General features: G+C 40.4%; 1 protein-coding gene across 1 annotated transcript in view; it reads right to left on the bottom strand.

The window, feature by feature from the left end:
* Positions 1-23,652, bottom strand: part of LAMA1 (laminin subunit alpha 1) — a 147,702-nt gene that overhangs the window by 55,830 nt on the left and 68,220 nt on the right. Inside the window, exons 15-29 of the mRNA XM_050942086.1 lie at positions 22,642-22,753; positions 21,579-21,689; positions 20,629-20,756; positions 19,979-20,065; positions 19,508-19,719; positions 17,996-18,102; positions 16,742-16,922; positions 10,728-10,864; positions 8,099-8,335; positions 5,120-5,263; positions 4,561-4,740; positions 3,783-3,968; positions 2,918-3,045; positions 1,784-1,904; positions 1,526-1,663 (exon numbers count right to left, since the gene is read on the bottom strand). Of these exons, the coding sequence (XP_050798043.1) occupies positions 1,526-1,663; positions 1,784-1,904; positions 2,918-3,045; positions 3,783-3,968; positions 4,561-4,740; positions 5,120-5,263; positions 8,099-8,335; positions 10,728-10,864; positions 16,742-16,922; positions 17,996-18,102; positions 19,508-19,719; positions 19,979-20,065; positions 20,629-20,756; positions 21,579-21,689; positions 22,642-22,753 (2,209 nt within the window). The remainder of the gene's footprint in view (positions 1-1,525; positions 1,664-1,783; positions 1,905-2,917; positions 3,046-3,782; positions 3,969-4,560; positions 4,741-5,119; positions 5,264-8,098; positions 8,336-10,727; positions 10,865-16,741; positions 16,923-17,995; positions 18,103-19,507; positions 19,720-19,978; positions 20,066-20,628; positions 20,757-21,578; positions 21,690-22,641; positions 22,754-23,652) is intronic.

Raw genomic sequence — 23,652 nt, 5'->3', positions numbered from 1 at the left:
TGATCCTCAGACGTTTTTGATCTACACTACCATGAATTCAATTAGGGGCAGGAAATGATGGAACTAGGAAAAAAAGCTATTAAAATAAATGAGCTTCTGATGGAAAATTTAACTGGCTGCCTAGAAGTAAAACAAAGTTTCAATAATCATGATAACTGAACTACAAAATGTTCATAAATGAAGCCTGCGCACCCACTGTTTTATTAGTCCATACAAAATTAGATAGCAAAGAAAATAATTTATTATTCCCCCTATAGCAATATCAGTGTCTTCTTCCACTAGACAATGCTAGTAGACTACCAGACTAGTTGAGGCTAGTGAACAGTAGTAATGCCAGGTACCCCTCAGTCTGAGACCAGCAGAGGTCTGAAATGCCCTAAGGGATCTTGCTACTCAGGCCGGTGGAGATCAGGTGTTTTAAAGAAGTGAATTGCTTGGGCTTCAGAAAGAGGATGATGATTTCCCCTTCTGACTGAAGCGTAATTAACAATCTTCCAAGAGGGTTACACTTACAACCTGAGGTTCAGGGTAGGAATGGCTGATACTTACTGGAGTAACAAAGTCTGAACCTATAATTTGTGGTCTTACACTAATAAGTCGGTGAACCCCAAGGTGCTTTCTGACTCACGCTTTAGAGTCGGGTTAGGCCTGGCAAAGCAAGAACTGCTGACAAGCCAGAGGGACAGTAGGAAATATTTTTTAAAATGTGTATTTAACATGCAACTCAAAGAAAGTAAGCCAGCCTTGAAAAGCAAGCACAACAGTAACTTCAAACTAAACATAACAGAGAAAATTATAATTCTTACAAAATATTATCTGGCCCTTGTACAATTTTGGGGGTGAGGCCCAGTATATTGCTACTAATCCTCTTCCACCTTTAGGTGCCTATGCTCAGCTCGGCAAGACCAAGGACTGGACCTTTAAATCTCAGCAGCAGAACAATAAATAGTAAACAACTGTCTGGGACATACTAAAAAACATGACAAAAATATATAATAGGAATTTCATAATTTTAAGGTCTTGAGTCACATGTCCTTTAAAACATTCATTGATTTCACTAAAGGAAACGAAGTAGTATTACTGAGGACTGGTCTTCACTACAGGTAGATCACGCTGCTGCAATCGATGAAGCAGCGATCGATTTAGCGAGTCTAGTGAAGACCAGCTAATTCAACGGCAGAGCACTCTCCGGTAGACCCCAGTACTCCAGCTGTCCGAGAAGAGTAAGGGAAGTCGACCGGAGAGCATCTCCCGTCGACGCAGCGCAGTGAAGACTCCGCGGTAAGTCGACCTAAGCTGCATCAACTCCAGCTATATTATTCACATAGCTTGAGTAGTGTAACTTAGGTCGACTTACCCCCAAAGTGAAAACAAGTTCTCTGATATTTTCCATTATTATGTTTAAATGTATATGTCCCACTGGAGTGTCACAGCATCATACGCTTTAGAAATTCTTTCTTGAGCTGGTAGACTATGGACATTGGATGTTCTGGCAAAACCAACACAACAATGGAAACATACATACCGGGCACTTTCCTGTTTCCAGATCACAGGTCTCACTGTGGTTGTTGCACTGACATGGCACACAAGGAGCAATCAATTGGCGAGGTTCTTTAATATTCAGGTCTACATGTTTTGCCCTGTAGTACCCCAACGCACAGCTCTGCATGGGCAGATGTTGGGTAGAGCAGTGGATTAAAAAAAAATGTGTATATATTTTAAGACGTTTTATCAGAAATAAAGACACACCAAAAGGTATTTTGTTTAATAAGAAGCTGCGTACCTGACATGAGAGTCCAGCATAGCCAGTAGGACACTCACATTGCTCTATGAGGTGTGCTGTTTCTCTGCCCAAATGCATCTCCTCAGCCTTCACTGCAATTTCCATTGAGATATTTGCAATTCTACAAGAAATGTTTAGATGAAGAGTAAGAGAACATGAATATCTAGTGAATAAAGCTGAACCCGAGCTATAAAGTTCAAATCCAAACTTTCGTAAAGTTCAAGGGTGTTTGCATCAGAGATTTTGGTTCGGCATGTCAAAGCCACAGAGTTTTGATGCAGAGATAAACTTTTTCCAATATTCAGGAATGTCCTGACGTGGGGATTTGGTTAGGGCCCATCTCTATTAAGTATGCTCTTATTTCCTAGCAAACAAATGCATGTGGTGAAATAGCATCTCTCTACCATATTTAGTTCAAAGTAAATCCAAAGGGAGTGTAAAATGCTATCATTCTGATTTGGAAGTGTTTTACACTAGTAGTGAGGCAGTGTACAATCAAGCCCAATATTTTCACATTAAATAATTTTTATTTTCTCATGAAAGGGCTTGGTTTTTCATTTGAAAATTAAAAGTATAGAAACGTGTCAGTACTGCAGTGAGTAAGTCAATAAACATAAGAGTAAGATGGAAGACAGTTCATTTAGGAGATATATAAGCATATCCAGTGCCTCTGCTGTCTTAGTAGACAAGTCATTGTGCTTCTTTATGAGTTTTCATACTAATACAAGCAGCAGTGACACTTAGCACTTCACAGAAAATGAAGGAATTTAGAGGTGATCCTGCTTCTATTCCAGACAATAGGTGCTTATGTTTTAATAGTTATAAAGCTTTAACTTTTTGAATCTCATTGTCTACTGTTATTAAATAATTAATGTCTGACCCCATCCTCCATAGTCTGACCCCACTGTCATTTCCCACAAACTAGAAAGATTGTAATCAATAAAAAAAATTAAGTGTTTAAAATCCATTCGTTTGCACAATTATGAAAATTTTAAATTGATAAAAAGTGTAAAATTCTACATTGATATTCTCCATAGAAATTATAAAACATAAAAATTGAAATCTGCCAAGCCTAGTTAGGACTATTCCTAGGTTAAGTTAAAATTAATACAACAGATTCAGAGGAGGCTTTACCTGCTTTGCTGTAGTCCTTGGCCATATGATGCCTTGATAAGGATATACTCAACGTTGCTAAGCACTGACATGAAGTCAGAACGTGTGACAGATTGGTCAGACACAGAATTAAAGTATTTCCACACATGCTAGGGGGAAGAGAATTCATTTACATTAATTAAATCAGAAGTCAAGTATCAGAGGGGTAGCCATGTTAGTCTGGATCTGTAAATCAGAAGTATTCATGGTCACATACTTGTTTAGAGGCAACAATCTCTCCCCCACATCCCTCCACCCTTTGAGAAATATAGTTATTAATCGCAGTGATCTGGTCAAAGGAAGCTGAGTGCATCTCATTTTAGAACATATCTGCACCACTCATTGACGATGGCCAGACAAGATTGCCAGAGAGCAATGTGGGGTGCTTCTTTCCTCCCTTTGGACAGCATACTGATTCCAACACATACTTAGTCCCTGCCTGGCTACGAGTCAAACCCAAATGTTGATAACCTTTCTGACAGAGCAACACAATATCACTAAACTGCCAGATTGGACCAGGAAAACAACATTCAAGGGCATTTCATTTGCTAATGCAGATCTCAATCTAATTTTCAAAAGCTTCCCATAATCAGCATTTCAAAGCATTACATAAACAACTGAAGAAAGTAAATTTCAGTTTAAATCCCCATTTATTTATTTTCATGAGTGACATTAGTCAGCCATTTTTCTCCTAATGTGCATTTTAATTCAAGGACTTTATTCACTGAGTTTCATTTTAAGTCAGATATTTGTTTATCAAAACACCCACAAATATTTTTTTCTGGAAAAGGCCATATTTATTCACTTACATTAACACCCCTCCTTTGTTCAAAATGTTTGAGCTCACCTCCTTCATTTCTACTTCCTCCTCACGACTTACTCCATTTTGAGGGGCAGAGATATCCACATAGATGACCAATTTACTGGTGTGACCCCCTTTTATCAGAATCTGTGGTTCAAAGTTTGACATGCCAAAGCCATCCAAAGCATAAAAAGCAACAGTATACTTCAGTTTTCCTCCATAGGCCATGAGCTGTTTGGATGATACAATATTGCATTTATTCTCTCTAAGGATACTGGTTGAAAATATATCACTGCCATCAGAAGACTTAAATCTGTCAGTTCTTTGAAGAATTTGCTATAAAACCTATAAACTTAAACTCAGCAAATCCTGCAACAAGGTTAAATACTAACTAAAATACATTTCTAAAAAGTAGTCATATGTGTCTTTGTTAGGCTTCTGCTGTTCAAGATGTGCCATGCAATCTCATTTAATTCTTCAGTATTAAAAGTTTATAGAATCTATTTTCTATATAAAATGTCATGGTTGAAGTCTCTTTCAGGTTATTTATCAGCAACATTTCTTCCCCATACTAACCCTGAAAAATACCATAGTGATAAAGTATTGATGCCCCCAGACTTAAAAGACAAGTAAAACTTCATGGGAAGATGTACAGTGTGAATTGGTAGCTATATATGCTACAAGTCCAACAACTTTCAATTCAGAATGTTTCAATTCTTCAATTACAATAGTCAATTTAATTCAGAAACATTTGCAATCAGGGTAAGACACCATTATCAAGATAAAATGACAACTATTCATGTTCTTAGTTGAAATATCTCACCTGGTCTCCCTGGAATTGGTCTGGTAACTTCCAATAAAATGGCTCCATTTTCAAGTGTTCTCTGACAGTTGTGGCATCCAGTAAAACATCAGAAAACTGAGAAAACACACCCTCAGCTGTTCCAGTGAGGTTACTTTGAGAAACCACATGTAGAATGGACTGATCTGGAGTCAAAATTACCTACAACACCAAAAACAATAGAACACCCCACAGTATTATTTCATCTAAATTTAATGTACTATAAACAGTTTCAGCTTATGTGAGATTTTTAAAACTCTGTTTAGGAGGAATAAAAATACTATAGCCATGTTACAAAAATGGAGACACAATCTTTATAATTCTCTTTTAAATTTCTGCAGCAATGACATATATGCTTTTAGAAATGGGAATACCAATGCTTAGCTTTCTTAACTTTTTCTTCTTCCATACTCTCCCCACACCTTTTACATACATGAGAGAGTGAACCAAATTCAGCTCTGCATGACAGAACTATGCAATTTCATTCAAGTCACTGTGGTGGCAGAAAATTGGACCCAAAAGTTTAAATTGCTTTACTTACTGGAATTCTCACATGGTCTTCCAATTCTGAGCAAAACTCTGACAGCCCAAAACAGAAACACAGAGTGCATCCTAAAGGGTTGCTAGCATGGAGAGCAAAGGTTCCAGTCTTGCATTCACTGCAGTGAAACCCAAATACATTTTCCTGGAGAAAAAATACATATCCTTACATTTTATTGCTCTGCAAGTTGAATGAAAGATGATATTTTAGGAAAGGCAATGTTTCCCTGCTATACAAATGGTGGAGCAACAAGTTTATAACAGGTATTGTGACTGTTCAGTGTTACTTCACAGTAGCAGTTGCGCAGTAGATGCAATTTTTCCATTGTTATACATTACTAACATTTTTAAAAAACACAGCTAATTTATTTTCAAGCAAAAATAAGATGTTGGAATATTCTAGTAAAAATTAGCAGCCACAAATTTAGAAAAAGATGGAAAAAATTGACTCTGTTGATTTTTTTGTTTCTAATAAGTGGGAAGACTCACAGAGAAGAGCGTTGCTCAGTGTGAGTTAGGATGGCAGACACTGACCCTGGATGTGATTCTGTGAAATGAATTAGGGAGGTCAATCTAATTCCTAGTGGATAGAGTTCACTTTAAAAATAAAAACCAACACAACTACAGTTAGCACTGATCAGCCACCTTCGCAGCAGCCTCAAGAGAGGCCTTCTACCCCTTTCTACACTTACAGCTATTCCTTTGAGTGCGCCACTTTCACTTATATGGAGAAAAACTTTTTTCTATCTTTACTGACTTTTAGATGTAGATGTTCACCTCTTGGGCATATTTATATCCCCAATTCTACTGGCACAGGCACATCTTTAACATTTTTGGGAAACAGGACTGATACTACAGATCTCACTAATATCAGTGTATTTAAATGTATCTTTTAAGGGATGTATTTGGTTGCAATGGAGAAAACTTAGTGTTTTACATTTGGCTAGTAGCTTTACATCATATGAAAGGGTTTGGATTTACATTAGTTTGTTCCTCCCAATCTTTATAAAGCTTTTTTGTTCTATTTCTGAGGGAAGAAGCTTTTATAGTAATAAAACAGGTCTAGTAGTCAGAATCTTTGTTTTATTTTAGTTCCAACTCCAATAAAAACTTATTGTGTACAATATAACATTTCTGTGCTTCAGTTTTTCCATCTGTACAATGAGGATAATAATACTTAAGGCACCTATTTCACAGGTATTTTGTGATGCTTAACTAATTATTTTTTTATGTGCTTTGATATCCTGGGACAGAAGGAAGCTATAGAAGTGCATAGTAGTAATAGAAGACTATATATATATTAAATGGATTTTTGGAACAGGGAGATGGAATAGGAGCTTGCTCCATCCACTCCACTCATCGACCTGGTACGATCTGGAATGGCGCACCTCCCCTCAGGGAGACTACTGTGATTAAAAAATAGAATCAGTTGAATTTTTTACACCAATACTGACTTGGACTCTAAATATATTCTATGGTGGCATACCCAAGATCACTTATTCAGTGACGCTTTAAAAACTCCTGCACTCCAATCTGGGTCTATGCTGGTTATACACAATGTATGTATCTTGTGAACCTTGTAACTGATACCTGTAATTTCTCATAACTCAAGTCTGATCCCAAATGTATAGTAACTTGAGTAAACTTGAGTTTAAACATTAATAAAATAAAAACTTTTATTAAAGCTAGACTAATTTGTTAATCAAAATAAGTTATTTTTTTTAGTCAGGTTTGTATGTATAAATGCTTTCTATGCATTAGCTATCTCTACAAAATGGGTGAAGCAATAATTAACTACCAAAATGGAGAATGGAGGAGGGATGTACTTGTATATTACTAAACAATCCCCTTCATCAGAAATTGTTCTGCCAGCTATATCCATTCAGATGGTGCATTCTGAAGGTTTCATGCCAATAGCACAACATTCCTAGAGTGTCTTGGAATGAGACAATGTATTTTTCTCTGGCCTTGGGTTGAAATGCTATCTCTGCACTACTAATGAGGTCAGAACAATTTTTCTGTACTGAATTGATTCTCTCTTGTGTAATACACCTCCCAGAGATGCTCTGAGAAAATATCTCTTTAAATATGGAATCAAACTTTTTTCTTTTGAGTGACTGGGTAAAAATTGTTATTATTTATACTATTGATGAGGCAAAAATCGCACAGGAAATAAAACATTAAATAAAAATGGAATACAAGGAACTTGTATAATTAAAACTTTTTGATGTGATATTCTTGCCATTGAAAAGCTCGTTACGTAGATAGGTGAAATCCTAGTCCCCACTGAAGTCAGTGGCAAAACTACTATAAGCTTAATAAGACCTACAAACATTCTCAGGGCTCATAGCCAGTCTTGTCTTATGATACTGGGCTTCTGTACCCATTATGAAAGAGAAAAGCCTATTAATGAAATACGAAAATAAAACATATGTATCATCATTCATTTTTGATCTGCAATACTAGCTGCTGTCCCAGAGGGCACTCTGTACCATAAAAAAAGATTGTCACAGAAATCTTGTTAATCCACATTGCAAAATTTATTTTTAGAACACACACATGGATTTGCCTTTCACCCAGTTGCGATAAATAAAGAGAACAAACCTGTGTCTGTGTATGTGAATTCAGTATTGCAATTAGACTGCAGTTGTGAAATATTCAAAATCCTATGTAAGACTATAAAGAATCTAACCACTGTTCTGTCAGAATGTATTGTGGGAGTTTTAAGCTTATCAGTGATTCAGCATTCCAGCTAGATAGAATCTACCTTTTATGGTTGAACATATATATGGACCTGACCCTGGTTTCCTAATATAGGAAAATCCCCATTGATTTCTTTGAGAGATTTGCCTATGCAAAGAACTGCAGGATCATGTCTAATAATGCAAGGACCACAAGCTGAAAATAAAGTTATAGGGCAATTTAAAACAATGGAACAAACAAAAAAACAGCAATCTCTCACTCCTGTTGAATATTATACCTTGCAGGCACAAATGCCAGTTTCTTCTTCACAACTACAGACTCCTTGACTCTCATCACATTTGTCTGCTTTGGTGCCACTCAAGTCACAGTCACAGGAAACACAGTCTGGGTAGTCCCTATAGCCTAAGGCACACCTAGAACAGTCTTCTCCTCCAAATTCATCTTTACATTGGCATTGACCTGTCTGTAAGTCACACTGGAGACTGGTTGAACCTACATCACTGCAGTCACAGGCCTAAAAGAAAATAAGCAAGAATTTTAAGTTCCCATAGTTCATATACATTAGATACTTAGAAGCAACTTTGTTATAACAAACTGCATGGTCACTTTACAGTGGCAAATATAAAGAAAGCAACATTTGCCAACAGTTATTACACAACGATATCTGATCTAAAGCAAGGGTTCCTAAGCGGGAAGCAGTGAAAAGAAAAAAACTGATATTTCTAATAATTTATGGTAAATATTGAGAAAACTTGTCTTTAAATACAACCACTTAAAGTTTCTTAAATACAGGCACCAATTTGCATTTACTTCAACCTCTACCTGGATGGCAAAAGTACAAGAAAAGGAAGCTATGGTATAAATCACTGCCCTGTAGGAAGGAGAAACACACTATAGTCTTATAACTTGACTAAGCTTTTACTCAATCCTTGACCACGCATCTGGCTGCTTAGTGCCGCTGAGCATTGCAGAAAGCTGCCCGAAAGGGGCAAATAAAGATTTTCCCCAATCTAAGAGATTCCTGGGGTAGCACAAAGCCAGAATAGCTGGCTGCATGGCACTGACTCCCCCATTCCATCTCAGAGGCGTGTTGGGGTTTGCCTGAGGTTGGAAGGGACCAGGAGGCGTAAATGGCATTGCACCAGATCCTGGCCTGGGAGCAGTGACTACCTGCAGCTGATGTAATTTAGCTTGCACAAAATTATACCAGGGGCCATTTTAGGCCCAGACTGGCCTACAACAGGGAGCAAGAAGGTGGTTTACAGTTTAGGTGAGCTATGTGTAAACTCATTGCGGCTGAGGATTGAGCCCAAAGTGTATTGCTTGGTGCCAGGATTAAAATAACTTATAAAATATAAGAGAGAGAAATGCAAAGGGTTTAGCAGAAAGGAGTGCATAATTTCTCTGTGACGGTTCTATGAAAAGGCAACATTCCATTTTTCTAGCCTGGGAAGTCAGTTAGAAAACTTCCAGGGTTTGCTATATGTTCAACTGTACCAATAAGGCACTGGCCCATTTGATGGGTTGCGGAGTCACACCACTCAACAGGAAGGCCCAGGAGGGTCTAGGCCTCTCAACTCCTCCTGTGGCTCAGCAAACACGCACGGAGGTCAGGCACAATCCTGCGCCAAATATTCAGAATATTAGCTGACAAAGTAGAGATTTAAAACTTGGTTGCCAAACAAACAAGCAAGCAAGAATTTGTTACAAATCAATGAGATTGGAGGCTTTATTGAGAGATTACAGCAATGTGTTGCAATCCTGATTTTTAAAAAATTAAAATTCAAGAAATGCAACAATTTGACTGACTGCTGTACTGGCCATATATTCTATGCAGCACTACATTCTGGCAGTACTTTTCAGGTTTCTTGTCCTTGCAGTTCGCTCACAAGAATCACCACTGAAGTCAACTAGTACAAAATTATGGGACTGTGTTATTGAAATCCCAGACATGTTATGATTACATTAAAGCTTGGCCCAGTGCCTTTTCCGAAGTGGGGGATGGGGAGGAATTAACTTGTTGAGATTAATTGCCTAAAAATGAATGCTCTCCCAGTTGGCTACTGCTCCACAGGAACTGCCCTGAGCTGGCACTCGCACTGCTTAATTATAAACTTTTAGCTTACATTATTGGTCAGTTGAGAAGAGGTCCTTCCTGGAGCAATAAAAGACTAAAATTTGAGCTCAACATTCCATACTGTGTCATTCAAGCTAATCACCACCAGACCACTTGGAACTAATTACTTCTCCATGCATGAAAGAGGAATCATCCCATAACTTTGATTTAAATAGAATATTAATCTAATTTTATGATGTCCGTAAAGACATGTTAGTCAGTCTACACCAGTCACCCTACTAACTCAGCAACAGAAATATATAAGCAAATTATTAATGCTTAAATAATTGGTTGACAGACAATAATATTTATATAATGACCTAAGAATGTGAAACACACAATATACATTAACTATTTAAAAAATGAAGTCGGACGTACTAGATTAGATTGGTTTTAGAAGAACAATATTATGTCTATTTGCTAGCACAGTAACCAGATGTCCTACTGACAGTAACTATTGTAGATTCCAGAACTACAGCACCCTTGACTAGAGTCAGAAAACATATGGCAAACTTTTAATAGGGCCTGTGCTGCAGTTCAAAGCACACACTCTGCCAAGATTTTCAAAGATGGATGCCTAAGCTTAGGGTTCTAAATCCATACGTAGGTGCCCATACAAAAGTACCAATTTAAATTGTTGAGTGTCAAGCAGTTTCCACTCAAATCAGGCAATCAGGAATGAGGCATTCAAAACTTGAGGCCACTTCTGACCAACTTACCTACTGGTAAATCCCTTACTACAATGTGCATTTCTTAAAATAATTGCAGGGTTTTAGGAAGCATACAATACCTTACAGCCATGTTCAGGATCAAGACCCCAGTGATTGTCCTTGCAGAGTTCACATTTTGGTCCTTGCGTGTGAGGGGGACAGATGCACTGGCCAGAATCCTCATTACAGTTGTTCTGAGTATGAGCACAATCACAAGCTGCAAGAGAAATAGGCCTAAATGATTAGTTTTGCCATTCACTGGGCTCCTCTCACCACAGCTGGGCAACAAGGTAAGTTCCAGCCACTAAGACTATAGTTATACTCTGCTTGATTCACATGCATAATACTATTCAGACAGCGCAGCAGTTTATAAGAATGTTGACAGCAGAATAGACTCCATAGCCTTTACTTTTTCAAAACTTTTCCTTCATCTGCTTGCCTTAAGCGCTCAGATACAATGATGAACACTATAGAAATTCCTAAGAATAAATTTTCTAAATAATGGGCCAGATTCTCTTCTATATCAGAGTTCTGCTTGGCGCAGGGAAGGGGAAGAGGAGGGGGGAAAGCAACAGGGAGCCAGTTAGGCTGTGGGTAGGTCTACACCAGTTCTAGGGGCTGTTCTGACTCATCATGGGCATGTGGTCCCTAAAGGACCATATGCTAGTAGACAATTGGTAGAATGGAGTGGCGTGGAACAACTCCCCACGCCTGATGCAACCCCTTGATCTCCAATGCAAGGCAGCTGGCACTGCCAGCTGTACACCAATGCAGCGTTCCACTCCACTCAAAGAATTCTCCAGTGGCCTGCTGCGGCTAGATTCTGATCTGAGTAGTGTAAAAGGCTGGAATGGAAATCAGAATGTGGCCCAGTAAACCTGCTCTAGGTTATTCAAATATTACAGTGATAGGCATCAATAGAAGAATCTGGACTGACAGGTAGAAAATTGCAGATTACCAGCAGGAAGGGTAATGTTTGAAAAATCCTATAACAATTGGAGGGACTGTTACACATTCATAATTTAAGTGCACTATAATAACATGTTTTAAAAAAAAATTGTATCAGGATAGGTTACTTGCATACATTAGTTACCCTAAATATTATGAAAAATGTAAATACAAATTACAAAAAATACAGCGTTTAAGAGAAAAGTTTGAATGTTTGGTTTGTTTGTTTGTTTGAATAGACAAAGATTTAAGTCTGGAATTCTCAAAGGGCCTAAGAAAGTTAGGTCCCTTTGAAAATTCCAGCTTTAATTCCTAAAATAAATACAGCTATGCAATCTCTTCGCATTACATATTACCCACTATTGTGTTCTGTGAGAAACAATGGTGATGTTTTCAGTCAGATAAAAGGAGATATTCCTTTGGTTATGGTGTGTATGAAATAAACTGTCTAGCATACTGGTCTGCAACAGGAATTGCTTACTTTTGGATTAACATTTTATCATTGTACTATAGCTAAAAATTGTTTTACAACCAGGTGGTGATACAGTAACTCCTCACTTAACCTTGTAATTATTTTCCTGAAAAATGCAACTTTAAGCAAAACGATCTTAAGCTAATCCAATTTCTGCATAAGAATTAATATAAATGGGAGGGTTAGGTTCCAAGGAATTTTTTTTTTTGCCAGACAAAAGGTATTATATACATTTTAAACAAGCAATGTAATACAGGTGTAAATTTTAAACAGTTTTAAAGAAACAATTTAATACTATAATCGTCACTGCTGACTATGAAGCTTGGTTGAGGTGGTGGAGTCAGAGAGTAGAAGAGGGTGGATTGTCTGGCTGCTCCTCTTGCTGAACTTGAAAAAACACATCTAGAGATTGTTGTTTTGATTTCCTTTTTTTTCCCCTTGGTAAATTTCTTTATAGCAAGTCATTAGATGACCAACACTCCTAATCACTTTGGAGCTGCGTTCCCTGTCAGGATCGTCATCACTAAAGATTTGCAAGCCAGCTTCAATCATTTGGAAAGCTTCAGAAAGACGTCTGGCAGTCAAATTTCAATAGGTTGGTTCTTCCTCTACTTCTTGGCCCTCTTCTTCCATTGTTCTCGTCACCTCTAGTTGCATCAGATCTTCATTGGTTAGCTCTTCTCCATGTGATTGCAGAAGCTGTGTAACGTCGGCTTCTTGCTCCTCATCAAAACCTGCTTTCTTGGCCAAGCTGAGGATAAATTTCTTCATAGTGGGGACAACATCTTTAAATCCTTTTAAGTCATTGACACATTCAGGCCACAACTTCCCATACACACTGCTCATGCATACCTGAGTAACTTCAGCCTAGGACTCACCAATGTTATTGATGCACTTCAGGATGTTGTAGTCACGCCAAAATTGCCGAATTGTAGGTTTGCCGTCCTCATCGGTGCCTTTGATGAGCAGGTCAAATGTACAGTGTAAGTAATACACCTTAAATGCAGCGATGGCTCCTTGGTTCGTGGGTTGGATGAGTGATATGGTGTTAGGTGGCAGAAAGACAACTTTGACATTTTCACACAGGTCGTTCAGGTTAATTGGATGACCCGGTGCATTATCAATAAGCAACAAAACCTTGAAATCAAGATTTTCCTTGTCACAGTATTCCTTCCATGCAGGGACAGTATACAGCAGGGTTGGGAAAACTACGGCCTACAGGCTGGATCTGGCCCCTCAGGGCTTTGGATCTGACCCACAGTGCCGCCGGCACCACACCTCTGCAGCCCCCGGGTGGGGGGGCAGAGGGCTCTATGCGGGAACCGTGGCCAATAGGAGCTTCGGGGGAGGTACCTGGAGGCGTGGCAAAGGCAGAACACACAAAGCGCGCCTCCCCCAGGGGCCGCAGCGCTTTCAGGAGTGGCACAGGGCCGGGTACAGGGCAGGCAGGCAGCAAACCTGCCCTGGCCCCGATGCACGCTGCTACCACTCCAGAGCCACTTGAGGTAAGCAGCACCAGGCTGAAGCCCAAACCCCTCCTGTACCCCACCTCTCAACTCCCTGCCCTGAGCCCCCTGCCTGCACCTTGCACCCCTCCTTCACCCCAATTCCCTGCCCTGTGCTCCCTGCGCACCCACACCCCTCCTACACCTCAACCCCCTTCCCTGAGCCCCTTCATACATCCTGTACCCCTCCTCTGCCCCAATTCCTTGCCCTGAGCCCCTTCCTTCCCCACTCAGATGTGGCTCTCAGCCCAAAAAGTTTGCCCACCCCTGGTATAGAGAGAGAGTCAGCCATTCTGAACAAATAGCTCCAGTTATCCATGTCTTCTTACTGGATCTCCAAATGACAGGAAGGTGTTCCTTTGAATATCCCTTGAGAGTGTGTGGTGTTTCAAACTGGTACACTGTCAGTGGTTTCATCTTCATTTCCCCAGCAGCATTACCACCTAGAAGCTAGGTTAGATGGTCTTTAGCTGCTTTAAATCCGGGCGCTGTTGTTTCCTCTCGGGAAATGTAAGTCCACTCAGGCATCCTCTCCCAGTACAGGCCTGTTTCATCGACATTGAAGACTTGTTTAGGGGAATAGCCACCTTCCGCAATTATTTTCTTGAGATAGTCGGGGAATTTTTTAGCTGCTGCAGTATCAGCACTAGCCGCCTCACTGGACATCTTGACGTTATGCAGGTGGAAGCGCCTCTTGAACCAAACAAACCATCCCCGACTTGCTGTGAAAGTCTCTGTCTGTGATCCTTCACCTTGGTCTATCTTCAAATTGTCATACAAACTTTTTGCCTTAGTTTGTATCACTAGCAAACTCAGAGGTATGTTCCGCTGGTTTTGGTCCTCTATTCACAGTGACAGAAGACACTCCATGTTTTCCAGCAAACTACTTCTTGATCGGCTTATTGTAGTAGCACTAAGCAGTGTTACACACCAAGCACTAGCCCTGAGCTTTTTGGCATTATTCCGAATTGTTCTCACAGTGGTCAGAGTAAGACCTAGAGTGATGCCAATGTCTACTGCATGCTCACCTGCATTAAAACACTCTAAAATGTCTAAGTTAGTACCCAAACTAATGGGTTTCCTGGTTGTCTTGCTGCTAGTGGTACTGCTACTGCTAGGCACTCCACTATCACTTGCTGGATGTATTTGACTCATGATGCTGTGGGTGATGATCCTCCGGACATGCAGGCATGTGCTACTCTTCACTCCCTTTAGCCTGGAGTGGCTGGGGTCATGCAGCATCAATCAACTATTGCAAGGGAAAGAATCTGGAAAACCCACGTCATTCTCCATGGTAATCTGCCACCCCGCTGGAAGCCCTGTGGGTTTAGGCTAGGACTAGTTATGGAGGTTCTTATTTTCTTGCAGGTTCTTACCTTCACAGGAGTCCTGCTGGAGGACCAAAGGCTTCTCTTCCAGGGTACCCTGGAAAACGGGTTCTGCTGTATCTTCCCTAGTAACCATGCACTCAGCACCCAGGCAGCATTGCAGCCAATGTAGTCAGAGGAGAAAAATAATGTTTGCTGCAGGGCTTGCCCCCTCTCTGCTGTGTGCATGTAGGGGCAGAGAGATGCAGCTGGCATTAAAGTGAATGGCAACGCTCCTGTGGATTTCACAGATTTTCATGGGAGCAGGGCCAGGTTCTGTGCATCTCTACGCCGCTTCTCCGCCTTGCTACAGTGAAGCAGACACTGGAACGCTATTCCTGTAACTTGCGTTGGTTGGGCTGCTGCCCCCTGTGTTCTTACCTCCCTCCAGTGAAGGGTGGGGAGCAGATAAAACATTGTTTATTCTGTCACAAGACAGCAAGGCAGGGCCTCTGCTGTGCACCACCCACAGCTGCTTTACAGGTAGCTGGAGGCCTCGCAAGCGCTTGGTGTAGATCCCTATGCCCGAGCAGGGCTGTTGGGCCATAAAGCAACAGTGAATTGCTGGGGGCGGGGAGGGGGGTAGTGTGCACGTTGTGTGTTTAAAAACATACTGTACATACAGAAGTACTATAATTGGGAGGTGCCCCTGCCTTACCCCACACAGGCACAGCCCACTGGCACTGCAGGCAAGGAGGCTGAAGGTGCCATTGCAGGCTAGGAGAAGCACCTTGCGCAGCAGCAGCGGCAGTTTCCCCTACTGTGCAAGCACAGGCACGGACTTTGCCGGGGGCCGGGGGCTCAACCCTCAGCCCACCCTCTCCACCCCTTCCCCCAAACCTCCACCCTTAACCCGCCTCTTCCCCCCCGACTCCACCTCCTCCCCCTTTACTCCGTGTGCCTCGTCCTCGCTCCCCCGCGTTTCCCCCAGCCTCCTGTACACTGCAAACGAGCAGGCAGAAGGCCCAGGGGAAGCTGTGCGCTGCGTCCTTGCTCCTCCCACCAGCCTCCCAAACACTGCAAGACAGCTGATTGCAATGGGCAGGAGGTGGGGGGAGCATGGGGAAGGCGCTGATCCACTGTGGGGAGGCACTGGGGGGTAAAGGGAGAGGGGAGCTGATATGGGGGCTGCCAGCCCACCCTGATACAAGTTGTGCAGTGCTGTCTTATAAAGTCGCTGCTCTTCTGCAGAAGCCTGCAAGCGTGGACAAAGCAGGAGGCCAAACGACGTTATAGGGGAGCATTGCACAACTTTAAATGAGCATGTTCTGTTATGGAGCAGGGACATAACATTGAAACAACGTTAAGAGACAGGATGTTAAGTAGGGAGTTACTGTATTGGAAATATAATGAGTGATGTAGCCTCTCAAACTATGGAACACATGAAATGCAGAAAAAATTGAGGAAAGAGAAGAAGTGCAAACAACTATATAACATTATTCACTTTTAGCTTTTACATTTTGGAGGCAAAGGGGGAAAAGGAGATTGTTGCTTTCTGTTTTCTCTGAAGGAGTGGAGACATTCTGGCAAGAGATCGCCAAACAGTTTAAAACTTTACATTTCTCTTGCAATGTTTTTAGATGATTTCTTGATATTTGAAAGTCATCACTTCTTAAAAAGACTCCACAAAGGTCTTTTTAAAAAATCTGTTTAGTAGAAGTATGAGGGAACCATTCCATTGTCAAGGATTTGTGAATATTTCTTAAACAACTGACCCTTCCTGAAGTGTAACATAAAATACTTGGAAGAAAGAAATCCTCAAAGTGAAACAAACTCTGAGGAGAACACAGATTACAGCTTACGTGTACAGCCACCATCCTGGAATGCATAAAAGCCATGAGCGCAGCGATCACACTTCTCTCCAGCCACTCCAGGTACACAGTGACACTGTCCTTCATCATTACAATCCTCGGAGACTGAGCCATATTGACTGCAATTGCAGGGAAGGCAGCCAAGTCCAGTATTCAGGCCATAATAGCCACTCTGTTGGACAGGAAGGAAACCACATTTCAGCTAAATTTCTGAACACACTGAAAATGGAAAAGTATTCTCTCACTTTGATCACTTCATATTATCCACACCTGACGCTTGACCTGCATGAACGTTTGCAGGCTTTGTTTGGCTATGGGAGGGGGTGGAAGAATCCCCAACATTATCCATTTACTGTTCCTCTATATGTAGGAATGTTCAATGATCCCATTCCTTCAGAAGACCCAGGAGAGAAAGATTCTTTACCTTCGAGGACACAAGGCCTAACATAGTATGCTCAGGGCCAAAATGTACTAATATCTTCTAACCTCATTTCTTAAAGACATACTCCCAAGATTTTTCAGGGTACAATTTTGGGGTTTTTTTTTCAATTAAACACTTCCCTGAAGTGGTGAAAGTCATAGCACAATTTTGTTAGTGCATCAGGACTATACAGTGAAATGGGCCACTACCGGTTCACTGTCTAAGCTGTAAAAATGCGAACAATTAAAAAACATAAAAGGAGACAAGTAGATTAAGATTAAAGTTCTTTCATTAGGTAGGGCTCTCTCACGTGGAATGCCACAGGATTCTTTGCTGTCACCACTCTTATTCAGTGGGCATGTGAGGCTGTTAGGAGACTGAATTAGAAGAAATAGGCTGAAGTTTTTAGTATGTTGACAATGCTCAACTTTATATCTCCATGTCATCCAGCCCAGAGAATGTGCACATCTCTTCCAGCATCACGGCATGAACGAGAGCTAGTTGGCTGAGACAAGAGGTAATATCTTTTATTGGATCAATTTCTGTTGCTGGAAGGCATATGCTTTCAAGTTACACAGAATTCTTCTTCAGGGTTGGGGAAGGAAATCGGAGTATGTGAGCTAAATACAACACTACAAACAGCTAGTTGGATGAAATTCAATTAAACTTTTGACAAAGACATCACCTTCCCCTTCTGACCTTCTTTTTATGCAATGATATTATTCATGTTGCATTTAACTAGGCCAAAAATTTCCTCTATGCCATTGCATTTTGAACCTGATATTCAAAAATATATATTGGTGATAGGGAGTTTCATTTCTTACCATGCATGTATCACATCTTGGTCCAATCACATTTGGTTTGCAGTGACATAGGCCAGTCTCAGGATGGCAAATGTTGGAAAGGGAGCTATTCACGTTGCACTCACAGACTTATGTTAAAGAAAGAGGAAGAAAAATCTATTAATGCCTATAGATACGAATTCATTATTATACAGAACAACATATCTCTATATAAAGCACAAATCCGACTGTTGTCTCCCATGTGTTAATACGCTTATGTGCACATGGGCCAAACTAAACAGAAAAAGTTGTGTAGTACTGAGCAGAGATGCACAAAGTAAACAGAGATGTACCCTGTTGAAGAACCCAAATACTAGGAGTAAAGTTACAACTCTTTGTGCTCTTTTACATTTGCTCTCTTCTCCCCGCACCAAGAATATATTGTAGGGAACATATAATCCTACATTTGCAAGGGATAAATAGGATGGCCTATCAGATCACGTACATTTCAAATTTCTTTGAGTTAAATTCTGCCTTCTATTATATCAGTGTAAATTCAGTTTAGCACTGATTTCAGTGAGGTAATTCTGGATTTACACTCATGTAACCAACAGCAAAATCTGGCCTTATGATTCCCAGTTTACACAGTTGAGTTATGTTGGTGCCTGCATTAAGCTTTGTGAACATAAAGATATATTTGACATGTACGGAATGTGTGCAGTGAATCTGCTATAATCACAAAGAACATAGACTTTGCACACTTATGTTGCAAAAAATATTTTTCTGATACTATTTTTTCTTACAAAGTAGGGGCAGTTCATCTCTGTTTGGAAATTTCAGATGTGGGTAACTCCCTCTGTAGTCAGATCTCATTACTTTATTATAGTTTACATACAATATTCAAGCTATAGTTTTAACATTATTGCTTTGAAAGTGACCATTACTTTTTTAAACACTCCCCCTTGCTGTACACCCACCCAGACAGATGTCTGTCATGGTCAACATTCTTGTGACAGAGGAATACCACTGTCCACAAGTGTCCCTTTGATCCAGTCACTGCTGTTCTTAAATCAGCGGACTTGTTACTGTTTAGCAACGTGAGTGTCTCCCATCTCCAGGAAAGAAGTGTGCCACCTCTACAGCTCTTCCAGTTCCACAAGCATCACTCCAATATAGGAAATGTCTGGTATGGGTACCTTGAATGTCAGTGGTGAGTGGACCACTAACTGAATACAAACAACAGCACAAGTTCAGGTGCACTTAATACATTTTGGCACTGCCCATTTCATCAAATTCTTCTGTGATGACAACCAGAAGTGAATCATTTGGACCTGCATAAGCTTAAGCTTAAATGGGTAACAATGTAACCTCACTGCTGCAATACTTACTCACTCAAGCCCTCTCTACACTTTGTTATCCTGAATTGTCAAATCACACATCTTACGCTAGATTATAAGCTCTTCAAAATAGGGATAATGTCTTTCTGTCTGTTCTGTGAGGTGCCTGCTACATTTCTGGATGCTTTCAAATATAACGATAATAGTAAGAACTTACCATGACAGCTTTTAGCAATCACTGCATCCCCATAGTACCCATCAGCACACTTTTCACAGTGATGGCCTTGAGTGTTCCTCACACATTTCAGACACTCTCCTGTGAGCGCATCACAGTGGCCATCTTCTGTTGGATCTATATTGCCATTGCAGTCACAAGGAACACATGACTCTCCAGGCACCAGTGGATTTCCGTAGTAACCATTAGCACATCTGTACAATAGGTTGAAAGCTGTATCAGACTGAATGCAGGCATGGCAAATAGCTACCCCACCCAGCAAATTTTACTATTGATCAATATTTATCCAAAGATCCTCTGAGTAAAACCAAATGGAGATATAATGAGAGGGGAAAATCCAGATTTTCTCAGGAATATTTTCATACACTTGATGTAAAGACTTCTGCCCCGGTAGACAGATATCTGGCTGAGGATAACAATGATACAGATTTTTCCCAACATTGTACTACATACCTTTCACACCGTGATCCTGCATAGCCTGGCAGACACTTGTCACAGATAACTTCACCTCTATTGTCCAAGTGGCAGGTGGGACTAAAACTATCAATAATATTTTGAGAAGGTCATTATCAATGCAAAGAGTTTCAAACCTCTGTAATTTGTTTTCAAATGAATAAGATTTACAATTTTTAGCTTCCTAAAGTTTGGCCCTTTCCTTATTAAACCTATCATGTCCCTTCACCTCACATAACTTTTCCAGATGCAACACTGATTCTCAACACAGATTCTCTCCTGATTCTCATTTACACTAAGGCCTCTTTACGCTGCCAGAATGGGGTAATGTTGCTCTAGCATAAACAAAAACCAGGGCCTTCCTGTCACAATTCAGTATAAATCTAAGCCCGGGCAACTTGCATCTTCTTCCACTCCCCTCAGTGTGCAAATTACACCAACATAGGTTCTCTGAGCTTCACCTATGAATCTGGCCTTCCTCGGTCTGTCTGACAAAAGATATTTCTGATGGGATAAATTTTTCCTCTATTTTCATGTCTTTTTACCTCCCCTTTGGATCTCATCCTACTTTTCTTTATCCTCCTTTCTGTCTCCACCACCCAGGTGATATTGCTGAAGATGCAGTTGAAAACCTTAGGCAAGCGGCTTACTTGTTTGTATCAGTTCTCAGTGGGCAGGCACATGGCTGGCAGTCCTCTGGCATTCCTCGGAATGGAGTTCCATAGAACCCTGGCAAGCATTGATCACAGGAAAGTCCTGTAGTGTTGTGTTGACAAGCCTGTGAAACATGCAAGAAATCTTTTCATATTTGTTCTTGATGATTTTTCATCCCCAGGGGGATCTCAGCATGAGTCTGAATGCAATATGGCATTAAGATTCAAGGAAGGAACATGAAGAACAGAGCAGACCATTGAAAACAAAGTTAGTTTGTCCACATCAATAACAACAATTTCTAACTAAACTCCCCTCCAACATTTTAGAATGTCCTATATCTCATTAGACAAAAGCATTACTTATACACAAAACTAAATCTATTCTGATAAATGCACACATATGCAACAAGAAGTCTATTACATATTTCATGCCTGTCTGTAGCCATTATATATCTTTTGGTTTAAATTTCAGAAAAACTTCTGAATGCTAAGTCCTTCCCCTACAAGGAAATGCTTAACTCCTACTGATGTCACTCAATGGAGTTTCACATATATCTGAGGCCAGAATCTGACCCTACATTGTGGTATAATTCTGTTCCCATCCAGTTCAATAGAAGCTTTACCATTGACATAAATGGGGGAGGGACTGATCTCTTATTAGCTAACACAGTGAAAAAAGTATTTCTTTATCTTAGTTCTGACCCTGGAGCTATTACCAATTCCACTGATATTCCTCATTTCAAGTATAAGACTGGAAGGGACTATGTAACTACACCTACTGAGAGCACCATTCAATAAACAAAGTAAATTCTGCAATGAGAATGTTCTTATGACCATTGCTCTATCTAAATATATTGTAAAACTGCTTGTCTCACTCTGCCATAGCCAAATGCTCTCATAATTCCTAAAAGATGTCCAAAACACAAACACATTGAAAGATGACTTACAAAGCAAACACCATGAATATCACATTCAGTTGCATGGCCATTGCATTCGCAGGGTTGACAAATACCTCCAAAGAGTATTCCACCCACACGGTAGTACCCAGAGGGACAGGACTGAAAGAAAAAAAAATAGAGCTCAGATCATGTGTTAAAGAACATGTTAGAGAATTATTAAAGAAACCACTTCTGAAAACATATAGCTTGATTCTGCTCTCACTGCCAGTGTAAGTACTGTGGTACTATATACGGTTGTAACTCCATTGATATCAGTGAAATTACTTCTGATTTGCACGGGTGTAAAGAGGATAAGAATCAGATGTACAAAACATTGATTCAGCCCTTCATCCACTTGAAGGAGATAAAATAAGTTCTGTGCAGTTACATATGTCAGACTCTTTCTTATGAGACAATCAAAACAGATGTTCTGTCAGCTTTACATAGTCATTAAAGTTCCAATGGTGCTTTTCAAAAAGAGCAGTACTTTGCACTGGCATTATTTATTAAAATGGTCCCCTCTGCTCTGCCACTGATGCCATCCTTGGTACTTTCCTGTTCCCATGAGTGTATGGCCTTATTATATGATTCATCGCATGCTTGGAATGTTCTCACCAGACCTAGTCACCAAACTGCCTCCCTCATCACATAAGTCTCTCCAATAAACTCAGGGCTGACAATCCAATGTCACAAAATGAAAATGGAATTTTGTATAATTGCAGGCTCAATTACTGCACCGTAGCAAACTTAAGGAAGCATATTCAGCTACTTTCAGCTCCATCATTGATGTTCTCCAGTACATCATCAACCTTTAGTGTTTCCAAATAAAATTAAGGAAATACGTTCTGGTGCCATGTAGTGCCGCCAGACCCTAACACTTATGATTTATATAGAATATGCTGCTGCCCCCGTTTGAGAGAAGTTAAAATACAGTATGTATGTCAAACTGGATATACAACGTTTTGCCAAAACACATTTTTCCATGACAGTGTAATTAAAGAAAATTTGTAATAATTAGATGATTTTAAAATATACACCCTTTGGGCATACATAAAACAGTCTGAGATGTTACCTCGCAGGAAATCCCTGTGTAACCTTGAGGACATTCACAGTGTTCCACCTCTGCAGCTGATGACAGATCGATAGCATTAGCGCTTGCTGTATCCAGGGTGACAGATTCCAGCCTGTGACCAAACCGAAAGCCATCACAACACTTGCTTCCCCAATGTTCATTATAAACAGAAGGGTTTGCTTTGCACAATAAATCTTTTGGACAGAACATTGCTAAGTGCTGCTTCAGGACGATGTCAAATAAAGACCAGACAAAAATCCCCAATTTTAAAGACTCAGACAAGAACTTTCTTTGTAACTAGTATCTTCAAGCTGGGAATAAGGGCTGTTCACCGAAACACAGCGGCCAAAGCCCCTGCAGTAGTCCCATTATCAGTGTTATCCTAGCATGACTACTGCACCTCAGTGCCCTCTGCTGTGAGAAAATGGTACCCTTAACTAAAATTTGCATTTCTGTTTCTTCTTTGCTAAAGAAAACCAGGCACCAACTGACTGGGTAGTCTCAGCTTTTTGCCAAGTATTTAAGATAATCCTCTTCCAGTGTTAATAACTTTAACCTGCCCTATTTTTCCAAACTAACCCAGAAATCTGGGATGTAAGGCTAAGATAACAGCTTCATCAAAGAGATGAAACAGGCAAAAAAAAAACCAACATTTGTATGTTCAACCTATTGGACCACGCTTCAAAATATTTACATTTCACTAATGTAGTATCAGCCTTGCCAGCTGATTCCCACCAATATGCAAAGAGGAAGGCACAACCCCCTAATGCAAACAAAGGCATTCTGCCACAGGGAGGAACTCCTTCCCAACCACAAATGGGGTGATCAGAACAATCCTTTTCCGTAGAGATTGTCCAGTTTGGCCGATGTACATAGCAGAAGGGCATTACTGGCATATGATGGTGTATATTACATTGGTGGACATGCAGGCGAATGTGCCTTTATCCTCACACACAACTATTTCAAATTTGATGACAATATACATCTCCAGATCAGTGGCATCGCTATGGG

Source organism: Gopherus flavomarginatus, chromosome 2, assembly GCF_025201925.1.
Source record: "Gopherus flavomarginatus isolate rGopFla2 chromosome 2, rGopFla2.mat.asm, whole genome shotgun sequence".
NCBI lineage: Eukaryota > Metazoa > Chordata > Testudines > Testudinidae > Gopherus > Gopherus flavomarginatus.
This window is presented reverse-complemented; position numbering and strand designations above follow the sequence as displayed.